General features: G+C 35.6%; 1 protein-coding gene across 1 annotated transcript in view; it reads right to left on the bottom strand.

The window, feature by feature from the left end:
• Window positions 1–876: 876 nt before the first annotated feature.
• LOC129232671 (uncharacterized) overlaps window positions 877–22,566 on the bottom strand; it is a 144,280-nt gene continuing 122,590 nt past the window's right edge. Inside the window, exon 4 of the mRNA XM_054866804.1 lies at window positions 877–1,027. Within this exon, the coding sequence (XP_054722779.1) occupies window positions 988–1,027 (40 nt within the window). The 3' untranslated portion in view covers window positions 877–987. The remainder of the gene's footprint in view (window positions 1,028–22,566) is intronic.

The following is a 22,566-nucleotide window of genomic DNA, read 5'->3' as shown; positions in this document are numbered from 1 at the left end:
TACTTCTAAAATACTAGAAAAAGTAATAAAGGTTCGGTCTGAAGATATCGTTGCTTACCATTAAAATATTTTAAAACAATCTCTTTGCTTAGAATTTTGAAGCATTTTTGGCGATCTAGTTTTTGACCCTCTACGGTTCGGAACTGGACAGCGGTCCGTCAGTTGCCAACTGCTACTCTTTTGCTTAAATTTACTTTTGGAAAGGCTACAGTAAGCTTGTATTCTTAAAGACTTTGATATAATGTCTAAGTTCAGTTATTTTTGATGTTGATCGTTATAATAACTAAGATTCCCTGTTTGCATTTTTAAATCAGTAGACTGTGATTAAGATAGGGAGGAGGGGGGGGGAATCAAACGCAAAATTAATTAATCCTTTAAAAGCTTCCAAAACTGGACATTTATGACGTCAAAAACATTTGGACTCCACTGGAAAAAATGTGTCTTGGTCCAATACGGAGTACTTGACAAGTGCCGTCATTCTGCATGGGTTTTGATTTTGATGAGTTCAGGGATGTATAACGATTCCAAATTCTGATATTCGGGATTTGGACATGATATTATTTATGATGAACCACATATTTGTTGAATTAGATGCATGCGTCGGTGCCTTGTCTGGTTGAAAAACACAGTTAGGTCCTCCTAACAAATCCTGGATTGGAATAGCATGGTCCTCTAATATTTGCTTATAGTCGTGAGGATTCGTTTTCTCGCTGTAAATTGCAAAATATGTGTAACGCATTACAATATCAAATTCTGGTATGGGTCAACGATTTTCCCACTTAGCGATTTGCGGATTACTGTACACTCAGTTTTTGAGCGAGTCATTTCAGGCAGTGCTGCGAGCGAAGTGCACCAAAAAATCTCTTATACCTTGAAAGTAAGATTTTTATTTAGTCAATAACGTTTCCTTACAGATTCATATAAATATTGTTGGATATGATGTGTAACCGTTCACGGGGAAGGATTCTTTCATGCTGGGTCGACCCATCAGTTGAGGACTTGATCCGACGATGGAATTTCTTTCCGGCTGAAAAGAAACGCAATGTCAGTATCAAATAGCTCGGTTCAGAATCGATACTCCTAAAAGCAAAGAGGGTGTAAGTCCCAAAAACAAAAATTTGAGATAACTAGTACTGAAATACACCGCCATCTCAGTCAATTCCAGCCGAGAACTGCAGTTTCGTGCTTATTAGCACTCATCAGCCCGGCATAGGAGTGACTGAGCTGGAGGTGGAAAACCTTTTAAGGGAGCCAAGAGTGCCAAACAAACTGGTAGCTAACATAGAATTAGCACTGACCAGACGAGTGACCGAAGCAATGGTTCGGTTCAACTCGAAAATTGCAGTCAAGGCAGGTATATTCAGTAAGTTACCGGCCCTATAATCAGGGCTAAGGCAATATACCTGCCTTGCCTGCAATTTTCGAGTTGAACCGAACCATTGTTTCGGTCACTCGTCTGGTCAGTGCTAATTCTATGTTAGCTACCAGTTTGTTTGGCACTCTTGGCTCCCTTAAGAGGTTTTCCACCTCCAGCTCAGTTAGTCCTATGCCGGGCTGATGAGTGCTAATAAGCACGAAACTGCAGTCCTCGGCTGGAATTGACTGAGCTGGCGGTGTATTTCATGTATTTCAGCCTTAGAAAAAGCTATAGGGCCGGTAACTTACTGAATAACTAGTACTGATTGCCAGCCTAGTTGGCACATTGTTTTGAACACGAGAACAACCATGGTAAAAGAAACTCTCGCCTGTTTTGGGGGAAGAAATAGTAATAAAGGCTACGGAATGTGTTGCTAAACTTAGCACGCGTTCTACTCAAACGCGTAATCCTCTTAACTGGGCATGTTTCAACAAGAAACAAAATGACAACTGGCAGTTATATCATTTTGCTTCTCACTGCCTAAATTTATAGAGTTAAAACCATACAATAGATGAACCCACTTTCTGATAATACTGTACACGTGTTAAACCCAGCAAAGTGCAATTTGAAATTGTAATTTTTTTCAAGAACTGAGCTGTAATGCAAGGCATTAAATAGCACATCAATTTTTCAAACTGAAAATGGATCGCGAATCAAATCATCGAGTACGTAACTTTACATATTCATCCCTAGTAACATAAGACAAAGCATTTTATGATCATGGAGGAAAGCTTGAGGACACATCAAATGATGATAATATTTAGCCAGGGCTAAGGCAGAAACACATGAATTTACACCGCCAGCTTACAGTGGCGGCGCTAGGCGTCGGCGACGTCGGCAACTGCCGACGGCCTCGCGCAGATAGGGCCTCGCAAAATTCTCAGAAGTTTTAAGATATTTCCATGTTTTTAATTGAAGCTCTTATTAAATACAACAAACGCAAATACTCAACAACATCGAAAATCGCTTAAAATTCCGTTTTTTTAGCTTGAATTTCAAAAATTACCGAACCTAATATTACAAAAAATAGCCCTACAATCGCATTTTTAAGGCTAGAATTTCAGAAAATATTCGGGCAAGGGTCCCCATACCGTCTTTCTTTTATATCATAAGCAATTAGGCTTTTTAAACTGCATTAACAAAAAGTTTAAGTGGAATGGCTTCTGAATATAAAATATTGCTAAAGTTTTTAGTACCATAATCGAAAATTTTTTTCGAGGGAAGAGCTCCCTTCCTTCCCGTAAAATCTTCAAAGTTAGTCTAAAATTCCGTTTTTAAAACTTCAATTTCGAGAATTTGCAGGAGATTGATTTTAACCTTTTTTTTTTTTAAAGAATCGATCTGGGACAGTCTCTGACCCTAAAGTCAATAAATATGGCCTATACTTGCGATTTTAAGGATTGAATTTCTAGAAATTTCCACCGAGACCCCCTGCACCTTTTTTCCCTTATAACATCAGCAAAGAAAGCCTAAAAAGGCGTCTTTAAACTATGAATTTTAAAAAATTTCGGGGGGAGAACCCCCCGGCCCCCCTTTCTATCAGGTTATTTTTTCCCCGTGAATGGGCCGCCTCCTCCCCCACCCCCACCACCAAAAAAACTTCTTTTTGACTGCGCTACTAATCACGAAATGTCCTAGCAATTAAGTGAATTGGGAAACCTAAGTGCCAATAGTTAGTACAAAAATTAATTCCAAGAATTCAATTATTTGTCTGAGAATATTTTATGATTAAAAGGGCCTCGCAAAACTGCATCGCCGATGTCTACTTTTGCTCTCGCGCCGCCACTGCCAGCTTAGTCATTATAGGACGGTAACTTACTGAAAATTCCATCCCATGCCTTGCCTGCAATCTTTGAGTTGAACCGAACCATTGCTTCGGTCACTCGTCTGGTCAGTGTTAATTTTATATTAGCTACCAGTTTGTTTGGCACTCTTGGCTTCTTTAACACTAGAACGACTGACATTTTCTGTATACCTAGAAAGACTGAAAGGGCCAGTGTGGCCCCTACCCATTTTTGGGGTGAATTATTTTAAAAATTCTTCCTGAGTGTGTCCACATGCCCAATGCACCTTCTTTCATGACTAAATAAAAACTTAGTATGTAATTATTTGTAGTGTTGCTCTCTATACTGGCCAAAAGCTTGGATCAGTTTTTCTTTTCAAGAGCAATGGCTACCATTAGACTGGTAAGCAGTCAGTACTGTTTATAGCATTTGGATATCCAACTGGCTGTATAAAGCGGAAGTTACAGGTTAAATTAGAGAGAATGGCCTTTTTTTATGCTAGAACAATTAGGAGAAAGAAAACAAAAATTTTTTTTAATTGTAAAAAAGCTTAGGGGCCACTGTGGCCCCTCCCGTCTTTCTAGGTATAAGGATCAATATTTACAGTACTATGAGGCGTATGATAAAATGATTAAACAAGCATTCAAATAGTGTCATATAATGAAAAGTCAGGAAGTTACATTACGTTCCATTAGACATTATCCGAGTTATTAAACAACAAACTATGCGAGGGGCCACACAGGCCCCTCCGTCTTTCTAGTGTTAAGAGGTGTTCCACCTCCAGCTTAGGTACTTCCTATGCCGGGCTGATGAGTGCTAATAAGCACGAAACTGCAGTCCTCGGATGGAATGGCTGAGCTGACGGTGTATTTGATGATAATATTGTCTGCAAGACGAATCACCAAAACTGCCACCAGAATTCGGAGTTTCTTTAGGGGAATGCATCGCAATAAGCAATGCTACCGAAAAGATGGTTAAGCTTTTGTCTTTTTTTGTGGTGCGACAGTTCCTCGCCGAAGAAATATACCGTGAAAATCAAATCATTCTATGTTTTACCATTCTTCTTCAGGTGGGTAAGATTCTGATGACGTACCAAATGATATAAGCGATTTTGAGTTATTATTTCACCGACCTCACGTCATTTATTTATTAGATTTTTTCCCAGCCAATCGCAATTGCACATCATAAGTATGCCAGGGGTGTTTGAGATTCGAAAATTCCGAACATTTTCGATTGCCCTTTCCAAAATTTTGTCCTGACAACGTTCTAAAACTAAAAAATTATTAAAAAAAAAAAAAAGAAACTTTTAAAATGTTTTTTTTTTTTTTTCAATTATTTTTGTACGCATATTTGAAGAGGTTCCGAAAATTTCACTCTGTCTTCAAATAATTTTACTTGAATTCAATATCACCCCTAAAATAAGTTTATACTCTACTACTGCTTTGTCAATTATTTATGATAGGGGTTCCCAATCTTTTCCGATTCGCGGCAGCCTTTGAAAAATTATAATTTTCTCACAGCACACTAGTTTATCTCTAATACACAAATATGAATAGACCATGGACGTTTCGCGGCGACCCTCGTCTCTTCTTGCGGCACCCCAGGGTACCGCGGCGCCTATTTAGGGAACTCCTGATTTAGGAAAAACGATAAATTGTATCTGTACTATACTATTAAATTTCTCAAATTATATCTGAATTTACTAATTTTCTAAATTATTTAAATTTAATGAAATTATAGGGATTATTAATCTTGGTTCATCTTCAACAAATCACCATTTATATTTTACGTAGAATAACCAATTCTACAGATATTGATTCATGAATAATTTTCCGATTCATCATAATGTCCATTAGAATTAATTCCTGTTGATTACCAGAGAGACCCACCTGTGTGAGTCGATGATGTGTGTTCTATCGTAACATAGTGTTCCTTTACTTATTGCTCTACGATTAAAGTCCCTTTCTTCACATTATAAGACTTGGATGCAGTTGGGAATGTTAAGACTAATTAGAACAATCGCATGTTGGAACGATCATAGCTTAGCGTAAGCGCATTATTGCGAACCACGAGGGGGCAGTGCAGTGTCAAATACAATGTAATTGCACGAGTTTGATCAACAGGTGTCCGCATGCATGTTTATGATTATTTTAAATGACGGAAAACTATCCTGTTATATTAGCTGATCTGTAATAATAATCCTTAAGTTATTTGGAATGATGAGAACACTTGAGCGATGTTTCGACGTCTTCGAGATTCCTTAGAGACCTTTCGAATAAGATTGCAATCTTTACTAATAATAAAACTGAAAGTCTGGATGTCCGGATCTCTGTCTGTCTGGATCTCTGTGACGCGCACAGCGCCTAGACCGTTCGGCCGATTTATAGCATGAGGGTGTGCACCTGGAAGCGATTTTTCGAAAATTTGATTTTTTTTTCTGTTCCAATTTTAAGAAAATTTTACCGAGCAAATGATCACAACGTGGAATAGTAAATTACGAAATCATCATAACGTGGAACCGTAACATGGGCAAGCCATTTAACGTTGCAAATTGGCGAGAAATTCATCATCTATTATTTGTTAATATACAGGCGAAGAAAATGACCTTTTCATTTTCTACTACGGGCAAAGCCGTGCGGGGACCACTAGTATTGTTATAAATACGGTATAAGGTCATTGTAAGGCAATAGTAGTGTTGTAATAAAGGAAGGGAAAAACGAGTGCATAACCGGGAGTAAATCGAGCTTTTGGGAAGGAAATTTCGAACACTCCTGAAAATTTTCATGTAGTTTAAGGAAATCGATGTCTCAGTTTAACTTTTTGATTCATAATTTCAATTTTAATCGTTTTACTGTTGTAAATGCGAATTTTAGTTTAACATTTTAGTTTAACATTTTCGTAACATTTTATGCGAAGTAAACTGTAATGAATATCACAGCTACCCACGCAGTTAACTCAATACCGAATTAAATAAATTTGAATTGTTTTACAATGGAGTAGTCTCCAAAATTTCAAAAGTTTTTTTTTCTGAAAGAGTATGCTTAAAAACATAGAATCTGACCATTTTTTAAAAAATTTGTTTAATATTTTTAAAAAATTACTTAAATTGGTGCGCTTTCATTGTTTACGCTTCTGTCGTGTGACGTCACAAATGATGAAATGCCATTCAGTGTTGCCATTCACAGAGCAAAATATTTAATTCTCATCTTTATTCACGCGTATTGGCAACGGGGAACGTATTGGATAGGGTTGATAGCGAGCGTAGAGCGCAATATTTAATTCGTTTCTAGATTATCATAACATGGTAGAAAGATGCGGCAAAGTGCATCATTTGTGACGTCATCAAGACCACGCCTTGTTTTCAAAATCAGACATTTAAAAAAATTAATTAAAAAATAACTGTTGAGAAAATGAAAGTATTTTCTGGGTCCATGTTACTTTTTTTACTCATTCTATCAATTTCAGTAACTAAAAGTAGTACTTTTGACTGAGGGAAACAACCCCATTACATAAACATTAAAATGATTGGTTTGAATATTTAATATTTTTTCTAAGTGCTAAACTGTTTTTAAGAAATCGTATATTACAAAGTGAGAAGTGCTTTTCAGCAGAACCCCGCAAATTCGGAACCCGTTAGTCCGGATCTCCGGATCGATAGATTTTTTTTTTTTTTTTTTTCAATTTGAGGAGCGATCGTCAAATTTCCATAACATTAATTTATTAACCCTCTCACGGCAAGACCGTTAATGTCATTGAGTTCCCTTTTCTTGGCAAAGCAACTTTTGAGTCAATACTTTTTTCCTCTGTAGGGAAAAAAATTGAACTCTCACAGCAGAAGATTACAGACTTAATAATAACAAAATAAACATGTTTACAGTTTGTGTTATTCTATGTGTTTCGTATAAAGGTGATTTTCAGTAAGTGTGTTTTATTTTTATTATTTTCATTATCCGGATTTTCGATATTCCGGATTGAGCCGGATCCCAATCAACCCGAATTATTGGGGTTCTACCGTATATAGTTTTTTTTTTTTTTTTTAACCTTATAACCAACAAACTAAATTAGTTTTTGTTTTTACACACTCACACACAGAGAGAGAAAATTTTAACAAGTATATTTTCAGGTATTATTTAGTTTTACTTGAGAAACAGGTTGTTATTGAGAACATATAAGAGTTTTTAGCTATGGTATCGTTGGAAAAAATCTTACATAACCTTGTTTTTAAGTCTAATATCATCGTGGAAAATCATAGAGGTAGTTTATTCTTAAAATACCCAATCATCCCCAAAGATCCGGGTTTAAATCACAAAATTCCTAAGTTAATTACCGTCTTTCAAAATAAAAAAAAATTTTTTTTTTCGAGCATGTGGGAGCTAATATTGCCCGTTACCTGTTGCAGCATCTCTACAGGAATTCGCTGAACTTTTTCTTACATTGGATGCACAATTCAGGAGGTTAAAATTCGATTTCAAAAGTTTTTTGAGCTCGAAAATTAAATGCTTTACTGTACTGTGTACTTTTATGCCCTGTGTATTTCAATTTAATAAAGGTAGTACTGTAAATGCATTTATTTTCGTCAGCTACAATTTTCGCGATATCTGTGGTTTTGCGGGCTGAAAGTTTTGCGAATTTTGTATGAACAGAACTGAAAGTTGACTTTTTGTTAAAATGTTTCACGAGGCTGAAATTTTCGTGTGAAAATAAGTGTTTTTACAGTATTCTTTCTCTTTTAACGGCACTTTTAAAATCTCCTGCTTCCCTGCTGGATCCTGTAAAATATTCTTTGCCTCTTATCTTTGATATTGAAATGACGGGCTTTCAAACACACTTTCGGAACACAAGTCTTTTAGAGTTAACTAATTAGGTCTCGACATTAGCCCTAAATGCAGATTGTGTCTCGGATTTGTTTCCATGATTCCAAATTCAATCTTTCTCAATTAATTACTACTTTGGAAATAGTTTTAATTTTGCTGCAGAGAAGTAACACCTTTTTTCTGTTCTCATTTCAAAAAGATTGATTTTCGATTTTTCATTCCTTCATCTCACCACAAATCGATCCCTTGGAATATCATCTGCCGGAGTTCTACGACCGTTCTGAAAGTTCTATCGAACGCTTTATCTTAATGCCACATTCTTCTTCGTCTGAACATTAATGAAAACGACACTTTAAAAAGGAAAAAAAAAAAAAAGCTGCGATTGCTTGTTCTCATCCGGAAACCGCTTCCCATTAACGATCCTCATTAAAAATAAGATCTGTTTGCAATTGGTGGAGAACAAAGGCTTAGCGGGAGCGCTGACCAATAAAAGAAAAGAATGGGAAAGGTGAGCTTTTCCTTTTCTTGGCGCACAAAGCCATTAGCGCACTAAACAAAAGAATTGAAGATTCGGTGGCACTTTTTTTTCGCGTGAAAATATCGTGCTGTTTTCACGCAAAGAGTTTTGTGTTTCTATTAATTAGCTGTTTGCAACTTAGCTATGTTTACGTATCCCCCACAGAGTATCCAGTTAGAAGTCTTTTCTGTGCGAAGTAAAGGACAAATCTAAAGAACGAAAATTTTCAATCCTACAACATCATAGGTGGCTAGTGTGGCAAAAAAAAAAAAAAAGAAGGATCAAAGAAGGTGCGCGGGGGGGGGGAGGTTAGGTAACAACTGACTTTACCCAAAAACTGACTTTAAAAAAAGGGCAATTTCATTTTAACGCCATTATTTATTTAATGAGGAACATAGCCTCGAAAATCAGGACAGAAGGCCACTGTAGGGCTCCCTACTTCCAATTCGAAGCTCCATTTCATTTTATGAGAAAAATAAACACTTATTCAGTCATACATGAAATGCACCGCCAGCTCAGTCAATTCCAGCCGAGGACTGCAGTTTCGTGCTTATTAGCACTCATCGGCCCGGCATAGGAAAGTGACTGAGCTGGAGATGGAAAACCTCTTAAGGAAGCCAAGAGTGTCAAACAAACTGGTAGCTAACATAGAAGTAGCACTGACCAGACGAGTGACCGAAACAATGGTTCGGTTCGACTCGAATATTGCAGACAAGGCAATTATATTCAGTAAGTTACCGCCCTATAGCCAGGGCTAAGGCAGAAATACATAAAATACACCGCCAGCTCAGTCAATTCCAGCCGAGGAGTGCTAATAAGCACGAAACTGCAGTCCTCGGCTGGAATTGACTGAGCTGGCGGTGTATTTTATGTATTTCTGCCTTAGCTCTGGCTATAGGGCGTAACTTACTGAATACTTATTCAGTCTCTTTTTTTTTTTGTTAAACACGAGAATCGATCGGTTTTATCAGTTTTAGATCGGTAGTTAAATTTGAACTTGAAAAAGTGGAGAGGCAAAGCCAAAGCCCCTTTGCTTCTGAAAGTGAGGGGGCAGTTGCCTCCCTTGTCCCCCCCCCCGTACTAGTCGCCTATGCTACATATCAGTCTTATAATTTTCAGAAAAAATTCCCATATTTTAAGATGTGTGGAAAAATCCTTGAAATTTTGGGGAATATTAGAAAAATTTGTTTAGGGGTAGCCGATGTATTTTCTGTGCGAAGAAAAAGGCAAATGTTATGTTTTAAATCCTGCAATGTCAGTAGTGAATCTTATAATTTTAAGAAAAAAATTCTCATATTTTTAAGAGGTGAGGAAAAATCGTTTAATTTTGGGGGATCATTGGAAAATCTTCTAGAGTTAGTAGTAGTCTTTTCTTTGAGGGCTAAAAGACGAATGTATAGCGGCAGATTTTTAAATATTTGAATTTTAGAGAAATGTTATACATTTGTTTGACATTTTGAAGACATCTGGTATAATTTTTCTCTCTGATGTTAGTTTCTCCAGATACTGGGCTTCTTAAAGTGATAGTATCACGCAACTAAGTTCAACGGTAGTAAAAATGTAAAGTGCTAAAATAAGCTGATTCAGCCACATTTAGACGGAATTTAGCAGTTACCGTCCCTAAGCCAGAAATAAGGCAGAACTTTCATGTAGTTGCGTCTGGTATATTACACATTTAGACGTGTTTGTTTAGTTTGATAATTTAGACGTGATAAAAAAATTTTGAAAAAAAATAGAACCGACTTCAAAATTGCTCCAGAAAGTGAAAAATAATTTTACTCTTTAAACACCATCGATAATGCTTTTAAACATATTTTTTGAAGTTGGCGCAAAAACAAAACATAAAATCCAGTGTGACCATGCTTCGTTCATATTTCTTTTAGAAAAGCATCCAAAGTTACGAACGAAACATTTATATCGTTATTCAAATATGTTGTCATCAATGCATAATTTATGATATATTGAATAAATTGGGCCTGTTTAAATTTATAGTTGTAGTTGAGTTATGGCTGTGAATGATTTTATCTATCGTTTTTGCGCCAACTTCAAAAATTATGTTTAAAAGCATTATCGATGGTGTTTAAAGAATAAAATTATTTTTCACTTTCTGGAGCAATTTTGAAGTCGGTTCTATTTTTTTTCAAAATTTTTTTATTTCATTCTTTTTAGTGTAAATGTAGGTATTTCAGAAATAGAAAGAAGTTACCATCACGAAACTTCACCTTGTTTTTTCATAAAAATGCTCCATACTAAAAAAAAAAAAAAAAAAAAAAAAAAACAATAAACACGCGTTAAACTTTAAGCGATTGGCACTAAAAACTTATCTTTGTTCCTCTTTGGAATTAATGTGTAGTTAATTTAATTATAACCATTTAAGTATTACGTTTTTCCTAACTAATTTACATTTCACAGCATTTAAGTTGCTCATGATGCAATTCTGTATTTTCTTACTTAGCCCCCATCATCTGTTATTGGCATAGATGATAACGAAAAAAAATACTACTGTAGTTGAGGCAAACCTAATGGTAGCATTGTGAAGGCTAAGCAGATCCTAATCACATCCCATCACCTCGCTTCCAGGTTAGGTTTACCCCCACTATGGAGCAATAGCATTGAAGAAGGGAAGATTTCGATAATTCACATAGGGTTACTTTAAATCAGCAAGGTTACCAAAGTAAAATTATTTACGCCAAAAAATGAGACGACAGCGCCAGATTCCCGATTATTATCGAAATATCCCCCTAAAGAAACTTGATGCTTGCTTCAGAGAAGCCTTCATTCAAAATTATAATTACAATTACTATTAATGTTACTGTCGTATGGCACCAAACTTTCATTACAATGGGTTTTAAATTTAATTATTTAATGGGAAAATTGCATGAAATTTATTGTTTTTTGCCCATAACTTTTTTTTCTAAAGGACAAATATGGTCAAACAAAGTAATGGGACCTAAGTTGAGCCATCCCCTATCCATTAAAAAAATAATCATCAAAATCGGTTCACTAGGTGATACGCTGTGAGTGGACAAACAAAAAAAAACATACATACGGTATGAACTGATAACCGCCTCCTTTTTGAAGTCGGTTAAAAATTGATAGACACTGTGGTTTTGATTGAGAACTTTTAATAGGATAGCGTAAAGAACAAAATGCATTTATGCATACTTAAAATGAAAGAAAAGTACTACGGTCAAGTATGGTATATTTATAGAGTATTTTTTTTTTAATGTGTTTCAGCAAAGTTTAATCGTATTGCCTTTATATCCCACGGTCTTTTAACCGACATTTTCGTTCAAATTGGAAAATAGTTGTCTCGAGAGCGTGGACGTCGAAACTTGTTTTACTGTTTTCAGCAAACAGATAGACCAAAAGTAAAGATGGTTTGGGTTGCAGCTTGTAAAATGGGTTGCAGATTTCACGGATTTTCTCTGCTGTGGAGAAAGTAACCCAAAATTCGCGGTCTGTTTGGATCGGATTTGTTATTGTCTACGGGCCAAACAATAGGTTGACGCCGTCAAATGGCGTATTTCTTTGTTGGCATCTCGTTTACCTTTTCCGTGAATGGAGTACAGACTCGTCAATTTCGAACGCACATGAGTTCTATGATTATGGTCACTATTGGCGTTATTTCCAGTAAGATGCTCTGCACTCAAGAAATGGTGTGATCCCATGTGGAATATAATAACAGAATTTGGAGATTATAGAACATTCCCCCGTCCTGATCCCCATCCCGCTCTTTGCCTCAAACAGCACATACAGTGACCTCTCACTTATACGCGACCAAAGAGGACAACGAAATTTTCGCGCACAAGTGAAATTCGCGTATAAGCGAAACCCCCAAAAATAAGCTTAAATGCAATAAGTTTACATCACTTATAGTAATACTAATAGTACACTACTAATACTAATGAATAAATATGCACATAATTTCGGTTTATGCATTGTAATTTTTAAAAAAATGAAGTTGTACGTTCTGTCATTTTTCATACACTGTACAGCCCGTAAGCGAATCCGCCCAAACCTAAAAAATGTAGCTTGATCAGAGCTATAGTCTACGAGGATGCAAAAGATCCTCAAAAGGCAACGTCAATGCTTACCGCTTGACCACGACTTTTAATGACGACAACCTTTTCGTAGTAACCCTTTCTCCCCTCTCGATGTCAATCACAAGACTAATTCCACCCACAATTGCTCACTTGTGCAAGAAAGAACTGGTGTTTGGAAGAATTCGAACAATGGAATAAAGGCGCGTGATACATTCTAAGAGACAGAATAAGAAGGGTACAAATCTTCTGGTAAGCAAAGCGCAAATCTGCGATTTAACTAAAACTTGAAAGTTTTTTATCGCGCATAAGTGAAAGGTGCATTTTAGGTTTCGCGCATAAATGAACAAGAGTTAATATTGTTTCCCTATATCGTTGGCCGGGCCCGTGAAAAAAACGCGTATAAATGAAAAACGCGTATAACAGAGGTCGCGTATAAGCGAGAGATCACTGTAGTTACATCAGAAAAATATAGAAATTACATCCGGGGTGAAAGCGGGAGTCGAACCCGCCACCTACACCAGCAAAGCAAATTAGAAATCCAACTTGTGGTTCAACGTTAAGGAGTACGTATAGGAACTAAAATGTCTGTGTTTGAAACCAAAAACGAAGAGGTGGTTGTAACATGTAGTCTAAGCTCACCAAGTTGTCTGATGGGAGTTTTCATGTGTTTCTTATATTTTGCTACCATTCCTACACTTGAGAACAACACCTTTCAACCCAAGGTCATCTTAGTGTCTCAACTGAGAAAATAGCATATTTACAAATTATGCCAAATTCTTTCAATAACTTGAACCTTAATGAGCACTTTTACATTTGCCAAAAAGCTGGCTCATTGGAGCTACTTTAAAACCGCCATAAAAGAATATTTTTAAAAAAAGGAAATCAATCGTTGCTGAGTAGTATTTTCTCCCTACTTCTTCTTACTAGGTGCAAATCGGGGTAGTTGAAAGGAGTTATGGTCAACTGCAGGTTACAATGTAAACAGAAATTAATACATTCTTTATTAATCCGGTTCATTGCGCACCTTTGTTAACACACCAAATATGTCGTCTCTTTTAATTAACCTTCAACTGGAGACGACTTTTTTTTTTTTGAGCAATCACGATTGCTTATTGTTCTCACTTGACTGTTTTGATGTCCTTTGATTTTATTTTCCCACCGCCACCCTCCGCAGCATCACCGTCGACCGGCTCCTCACGATGCTGCTCCTATAGCGAAAGCAATCTCCAGGTTGCATCCATATGCTACACACACACACACACACGCGCACACACAAATACGTACACAAACACATACACACACAAACACATACACACAAACACATACACACAAACACATACACATAAACACATACACACACAAACACATACACACACACGCATACATACAGACACCTACACATACATACAGACACCTACACATGCATACAGACACTTACACATACACACACAACTACCCACACACTCATGCCTGCAAAAAGACACAAACACATATAAGATAAATAAATACCTTTGTGCTGAACAGTAAAGTAAGACAAAACAACGTAAGTAGAAGCACAAATTTGTAAATTACAGCAGACACGTGTTTCGGCGTTACAGGGAACGCCTTTTTCAATGCAAAACATAATGAGCTTAAACACACATACCCCCCACACACACATAAACACACATACCTACATACACACACACACTCGTGATTGCGAAAAACATAATTTGAATTCAAGAGGTCAAAATTCAAATTAATTTTTATTATTATTATTTTTTTTAAAATCTTAAACGTGTTGCAGTTATTGCGTTATTGCAACCGAGGTTGTGAGATCTAAGTTTCTGTATCCCTTATCATTTTTTAGCGCGTATTGAAGAATGTAATGTAATGTTGCTAGAACTGTGTGACGTAGTAAAAGATGTTAAGTTGTCACCGTGCGCGTTGGCGTGAAAGTTTGAGGTAGCGGAAACGAATTCATTTGAGTAGTGAATATTTGAAATGGCGGAAGCGAATTCATAGGACAGTTGCTTTTACTACGGATACAAGGTAAGATTATAGAATTTGGGATTTATTTTCTGTTTTTTTGATGCGGCTGTTTGTATAATGTACAACATTTGTGTACAACCAATAACCAATTTTCTATTTCTGTGAATGAAGTGCAGAACTAGCTGTTTGACAGTTTGTATGAAGAAAGTAGTTTAAATCACCATTAAATTGTACGCTCTCATTAAACTTAACGTAAAAAGCTAGAAAAACTGAACTAAATCCTTTTTTGTAACAGTTGTTTGATTTATAAAATTGGGCGAAAATAGGTGAAGAAATGCGAAATCTGAATTTAAGTGTAGAAACCCCCGTTAATAAGTCAGAAGTTGTGGCTATTGTTTATGAAAATTCTTCTTTTTGTTTTTAAACTGATCTTGCTGATCTGCCTTAAAAGGCATCTATGGGGGTTCCAGAGATTCCGCTTCCTATTTGCTATGATCTGTTTGAAGTATAGATTATGAGTCTTTTTAAAGGGGCAGACATCTAGATCAGGTAAATTGGTTTGTCAGCGTGTTAAACCAGGTTTGAAATTGTATTTTCACCAACTAAACCTTGATAAAATTGAAGTTGCTCTCAACCATTCTTTTCGACATGAAAAAAAAAAAAAAAATGAAAAAAAAGCACGAATCTGCAAAGGAAATTCGCTATTTTTGAAACTGTATAGTATTCCGCGACTTAAAATCTTATAGTAGTTTTTACAAACCAATGTTATTTTCTATCCCCATATCCTATGTGTTTTTAATAAAAAGCAAAAGCAGCAAAAAAAAAAGCCACAGCATTGTGTTTTAAATAAAAACACAGCAAATACACAAAAAGCACAAAAATAGGTCAATAACTGTCGTAAAACTCCGCAAGATTATAAAATCAGTAAGGTCTACTACTGTCGTTGTGTTTCTAACACACTACAGTTGTGTTTCTAAGGATAAAACCTAACCATTTCTGAAGCTTTTAATTACTGTATTGCTGTTTATACAGAGTCAATTTTTTTTGGGGGGGGGGGGGAGGGGGGCGCCAAAGTACTTTGTTTAAAAAGGTGGTCGCAATGTCTAGAAGTTTGAAAACCCTTGCTTTTTCGCAAGTATAAGCTGTCTTTCACTGTTTTTTTTTTTTACCGACTTCAAAAAAGGAGGTTATGATTTCGTATTGCGACTTTTTATGCATGTTTTCGAATTATTCCAATACTACTGGACCGATTTGAAAAAAAAAAAAAATTGTTTGGAAGGGTATACTTCCCAGATGGTCCCATTGTAATTTGGTCTGAATCTGATAAGGGGTCTCGGAGAAATCCAAGAAACTTTAAATTTCATTTCGTCAAGGTTACGTAGATTTGCTGTGATCGGTGTATTTTCACACCTGTTTTGGCTTTCTTTTGAACGATATTTAATTCTCGCGGCACATGGATGATTAATTTTCGCAACGCTGGCGCTGCGTCGCCTGTTATTTTTTTATTATAGGTGTTAGTAATGTATTTATTACTGCATACCAAACAGGGGCGGATCCAGACAGAATTCTCGGAGGGGACCATTTTGAAAAATATGCTTTGGAAATTTTTGAATATTACAAATATCAATATAGCCCACCTTTAACCAGAGCATTTGTTTAAGGAATTTTCACTAGGCGACACAAGTTTAACATAAAGGATGTATAACCGTCCCAATAATTTTCCTCTTTTTCTGAACAAACGTGTGCATCTATTGTCGCTTCAAAATGGTATTCCTGTAATCAGTGCTGTTTGTTCTGAGGCGACTGTATAAGTATTTCTGATTTAAGAGGAAACCGATATGAAGTAACCGTCAGTATAATATTGACTCCGATGTTCAGGGGTTCAGGGGTTTCTCCCCCGGGAAAGTTTTGGAGTTTGTAGTCTTAAAAACACATTTTAGACGATCTTTGGTAATGTTAGGAGAGAAGAGATTTGGTGGCGCTCCCCGATCTAATTTTCGAAATTGTAGTTCTAAGAATGCAGTTTTAGACGATCTTGGATGCGGTTAGAGGGAGGAGATTTGAGGGCCCATCGAAGGAAATTTTTCTGATTTGTAAACTTAGAGATTCATTTTGACTGTCTTTCGTAATATTAAGCACTCGGGTGCGACTCCATCCCCCGTCCATTTTTCGAAATTGAAACTTTAAAACGCAAACTTTATCTCCAATAATGTTAAGAAGAAGGAGATCCGGGAGTTCTCTGGCAGATTTTTTTTTTTTTTTTTTTTTTTTTGCAGTTGTAGAGCTAAAACGCTGTTTAATACGATCTTTTCGTGATGGTACGTGGAGGAGAGATTCGAGGGCCGACACAAAGAAAATTTTCTAAACTACAATTAGTCTTAAAAATGCATTCTAATTATATTTGATAATGGTAGGGGAGAAGAGAGTTGCAGCACTCCCCCGGAAATTGTAGCTTTAAAAAGGCTGTTTCAGACGATTTTTCGTGATGTTAAAGGGAGGAGAGATCAAAAGGCCCATCCCAGGAAATTTTCCTAATTTATAAACTTTAAAACCCATTTCAGACTGTCTTTGGTAAGGTTAGGGCTTGAACAGTTTCGGATGTCCACTTAGAACGAAAAAAAACTTGATTCCATTTTTTTTCAATTTAAGCTAGGAAAGAGGGTTTTAAAAAACTACTTGAAACTTCCTTCGTGTGAGTTTATGACTCCTCGGCATTGTTTTTATATTCATGTTAGACTTCGAGGAATAATAAGGATTTTTTTTTAATATTTAGTTCCAAAAGAGGTTTTTGACTATTTTTGAAACTTTCTCAGGGTGACCATGGCCCCCTCTCATTGTTTTACTTATTGTTGTACTTTGTATGCATTATAAGGGAAATTTTTTTTAATTTTTGCTCAAAAAAGGGGATTTTAACTATTCTTGAAATTTTCTCGGAGGGGGCCATGACCCCCTCCCTTGATCCGCCCATGATACCAAAGCAGTAAATTAAATATATTTTGCTACTTTAATAGTTGAATAAATTACCTTAATATTTTATTTACTAATTAATAACTTTATTTAGGCACTAAAATATGAAGTTTTTTTATTTAGTATTCCAGTTTTTAAATATATTTAGTGTTCAATTGAGGAGGAATTGATTACAGAGCACCCCTCCCCCATGATTTAATTTATATTCTTTAATAATATGTATATTATAACTGTGTATGATTTCTGAAGTTTGACCAATATTCTAGATTTACTATTTCACGCTGCCGCCAGTTCAATTTGAAATTAGGGTTACATTAATTAGCAAGCTTCAAAAAAAAAAAAGGAGGAGGTTCTGAACTCGTCGGATTTGTTTTTCCTTTGTACAAGGTTCCATAAATACTCTAAGATATCTGTACCCAGGGGCGTGCACAGGGAGGGGGGAGGGACACCTGTTGGCCCGGGCCTGAGCCTGAAAGGGGCACCAATATTTTTATAACTAAGGATGAAATATTGGGGCAAACAATATGGAAAGGGGCCCGGAAAAGTCATTTGTGATGGGCTCCAAAATTTCTGTGCACGCCCCTGCCTGTACCGATAAGGAAAATTCTTTTTTTTGTTTGAAACGGTATACTGCCGCGGCGGTCTAATGGTAATCAAGTTTAGGTTTGATAAAATTGAAGAAACTCTTCAAATATCATACTCACATTTAAATAGATTTGTACTTTGTTTATCGTCTCACTTAGTGAACCGGTTTTTATGCTTTTTTTTTTTTTTGTTTAGTGGTGGTTTTGTTTAGGGGTGGTTAACTTAGGTTTCAAATCTTTGATTTACCCTATTTGTTCTTTAGGGGAAAGTTAAGGGTAAAACAATAAATTTCATGCAATTTAGCTCACAAACGATTAAATATAAAACCGATTGATAAACAAAGGTATATACTTTCTTTACCTATACTTTAAGAAAGTACTAAAAAAATATATTATTAAGAGTAATGATAATGAAAATTTTGAATTAAGGATTCTCTGAAGCAAACATAAAATTCATTCTAGTGGAATTTTTAATCTTCATCGATTGTGGGGCCATGTGAAGAAACATGCGACTTTTATCACGAGTTACATAACACGTATTGCGAAACATAAATTACAATTTACAATATTACAATTTTACAAATTTAAACTTAAAGTGATTTTTTTTGGTGACTCCTGCATTTGCTTTCGGAAAGCAAATTCATGTGCTCGACGTTTTCTTACTCGACATGCGCGTAAAAAAGGCCTCAACGTCATGTACCACATACTCTATCCTAAGAAATTATTTTATATTTACACCACTAAAAAGCAAAAAATAAATTACTTTTAAATAAAAAAAAAACGCCTTCAAAAAATACCCAGGAACTAAGAAGCAAAAAATAACTGATTACCCTTACATTCTATTTCCTACCCAAACATAGAAATGACAATTATTTTACAATTCTAGTACACAAATCAACTAAACTAAGCACCGAATTATGAAATGAACACTGATTTAAATTATTATACGATGAATTATTTTAAATACCTAACTAATTATATATGATCTCTTAATTTTTAATAACCTTTGGAAGTCGGGGCCTCCTATAAACTACTGCCTAACGTAACTAAGTATGTTTAGTTTTAAAGACTAATCTCGCGTATATAGTTAAATTAGTGTTTAATTCAGGATTCGGTGGGCTGTCAGTTACGTTGTTTAGTAGTTTGTAGGAGGAACCGACTTCAAAAGGTTACTAAAAATTAAGAGAGCGTATATAATTAGTTATTTAAAGTAATTCATCGTATAGTAATTTAAATCAGTGTTTATAAATCGGTGTTTAGTTTAGTTGATTTTTGTATTGGAATTGTAAAATAAATTTCATTTCTATGTTTGGGTAGGAAATAGAATGTAAGTGCAATCAGTTATTTTTTGCTTTTTAGTTAATGGGTATTTTTTGAAGGCGGTTCTTTTTATTTAAAAGTAATTTTTTAAGTTTTTCTTCCGTCTTGGCGTTGCATTGCCATATTTCTTTGTCTACATTTTACACCAAGCTTCCAGGAAAAAAAAAGAGATGCAGTTTGTCATACCTTTGAAGAAACTACAAAAAATTAAAACTTAAAAAAAGGAAAAAATTAAAATTAACAGTTTGAATATTTTTCCTCACTTGGAGAACGATCAGTAATAAGGATCAAGAAACAGCATAATCTTTTTAAATTAATTTTTAGTTGGAAGGAATTTAAAAAGAGATTTTTTTTTTCCAGCTATTATACATTTTTTATTTTTCAGCTTACCGTAAGTCTAGCTCGCTGTTTGTGATTTTTATTTAGATAAAGTAACTTTCGTCGTCATGCTTACAAATCGCCAGCGAGTTTTTATTCATTTTGTTTTAAAGCTTAACTGAAGCAGATTTAACATTTAAAACTTTTTTATTTTCCTGTGTAAAATCAAGTTTTTTCTGTAAAAATACCTATATAGATGAACTTAAGTAGCAAAACTTTATCGAAGTTTCCAGATTACTAATTCCCATATTTTCAAGATTGATAATAAATAAAAATACCATAACGGTATAATAACGCTGTAAATACGACCTTTATAATTGTGCTGGTGCAAATCGGCCATAATAACCAAAACATCTTTAACTACCTCATCCTAATTGCAATTCCGTTTTTTATGGGTATTCCTCGTATTACCTGATCTAGGAAACCCAGAGTCATAATAGGACGGGTGCAAATTTCTTCTCCATTTCCATTTTATTCCATTAAGAAATTTGATGAGCAGGGTGCTATCACAATTCGTGATTGCGAAAAACATAATTAAAATTCAAATGAATGCCAGGATCTGGATACTTGATGTTTTTTTTTCTTGCCTTATGGAGTTAGGGAAGTTTTATAGATTATCCCATAGATTGCTAAACGAATATTTTTTTGGATCTATTGCTGATTATACTAGCAATGTAAGTGGCTGTGTAAGTAATTATACATGTGTATTGAGGTGTTTGCAATGGAGGCTGTGGGATGCTCTTGCTTAGGATTTATGACTTAACTTTTCATTTTATTTTTATTAATTTCTTTATTTTTTGAATTTTTAATTGTTTTGATTTACATGTTTCCTTCAACACACTAAAAAAGAAGTTTCTTTAAAATACAGAAAATTTTCATGAAATCTTTGCAATAACCCTTATCATTATATCTCAATAATCATCAAAGATGCCTCAGTCATTCTTGATTCACTATTTAAAGCTTTTTATTAAGAGCTAGAATAGAGGTTCCCAAACTTCAGACCTCCGCGGAGCCCCTCCGGAAAAATTACGAGCTTCGCGGACCCCCCCCCCTCCATTGCGCGTCACAAAAAAAAAAAAAAAATTGAATTTTGACATTTTGAATTCAAATTATGTTTTTCGCAATCACGAGTGTGTGTATGTAGGCGTGTGTGTTTATGGGGAGGGGGATATGTGTGTTTGTGTGTAGAGGGTATGTGTGTGTTGGCATGTGTGTGGGTAGTTGTGTGTATGAATGTGTGTGGGGGATGGTATGTGTATGTGTGTGTAGGCATATGTGTTTGTGTCTGTGTGCAGGCATGACTGTGTGGGTAGTTGTGTGTATGTTTTTGTGTATGTGTAGGTGTCTGTATGTATGCATGAATGTGTGAGTAGTTGTGTGTATGTATGTGTGCATGTTTGTGTGTGTGTGTAGGTATCTGTATGTATGCGTGTGTGTAGGTGTAGGTGTTTGTGTATGTGTGTGTAGGTGTATGTGTGTGTTTGTGTGCGCGTGTGTGTGTGTATGCGCGTGAGTGTAGGACATGTATACAACCTGCACGGTGATGGTGCAGAGGATGGCGGTGGGAAAATAAAATCAAAGGACATCAAAACAGTCAAATGAGAACAATAAGCAATCGTAATTGCTCAAAAAAAAAAAAAAAAAAACACTTAAATCTCTTTTCTCTAATATATTTTTACGCTTTTTTTCCTTTAAATTTTTTGTTCAGTGTTCTGTATATTTTTCAGAGCTCTTGTCTGGTTTTCATTTCCTACATGAGCTTACTTAATGCTTTTCATTTCTTACATTGTTTTCAGTTATCATGGAAGTAAGATTCTGTTTGAAATTCAATTAGGAACAAAAACGTTTTATTCGAAGTATACTACCCCCAGCTGTAAAAATATGCTCCAATGTTTGCATTTTACTTAATACAGTTTTGTAACTATTAACTGCGTCATGTACACAAAAATAATGTATAGTGTGGTTACTGGCGAGAGTTCCGAAGGGAGGGGGGTTGCTGCGTCCTGCATGTACTTAAGCAAGACCTATTTTGTTCCTCTTAAATGTGCTTTCTTTTTGAAATGAAATATCGTTACTCGTCCTTCAATCTCAATTATTAACGTTTTAGCTGGATAGCCCCGCGGATCCCCGTTTGAGAAACGCGGAGCTAGAAAATCGCCCGTCAAAATATGAAATATACGAGTGAAAATTGCTTCTACATTTGAACGAAGCAATTGCCTGTTTGGTAATATTTTGATAGTTGAAATTGTAACCCTAACTCCAGTGGTTCCCTGCATGTTAAATATTACCAAAACATATTATCAAATGATCATGCCGTGGTGCAAGTTTCATTGTTGATGACATCAGGAGCGTAACTCGATCATGGGCTATTATATATATGGGGATTCTGAGTTTATTGCTCGATTGTTACACCTTAATTGTTGATTTTTGTTAATTTTTTACCACACAAAACAATTAAGAAGAAAAAAAAAAAAAAACGCGTGTAATTTTTACACAACAGCGGGGGAAAAAAGAATTTGTTTCCGACAAGTTGAAATTTTCGATTAGTTTTGAAACAGAATTTGCTCTTTTTAGAATTTTTATGTTCTATAGTTGATCTATCTATGTTTTTATGAGTTATAGCTCTGCATAAATTTCAAACGGACACTTTAGATTTTTAAGGGCCATTCCTTAACTACGTAAGGGCACCGAGAGGGAGGGGGGTTGGAAAAATCTCTACATATCCTTACTTTAAAGGGGGGGGGAAGTAAAACCTATTCTTACGTAAT

Source organism: Uloborus diversus, unplaced genomic scaffold (assembly GCF_026930045.1).
Source record: "Uloborus diversus isolate 005 unplaced genomic scaffold, Udiv.v.3.1 scaffold_13, whole genome shotgun sequence".
Lineage (NCBI taxonomy): Eukaryota > Metazoa > Arthropoda > Arachnida > Araneae > Uloboridae > Uloborus > Uloborus diversus.
Note: the sequence above shows the minus strand (reverse complement) of the source record. Positions and strands in the feature narration are given on the sequence as shown.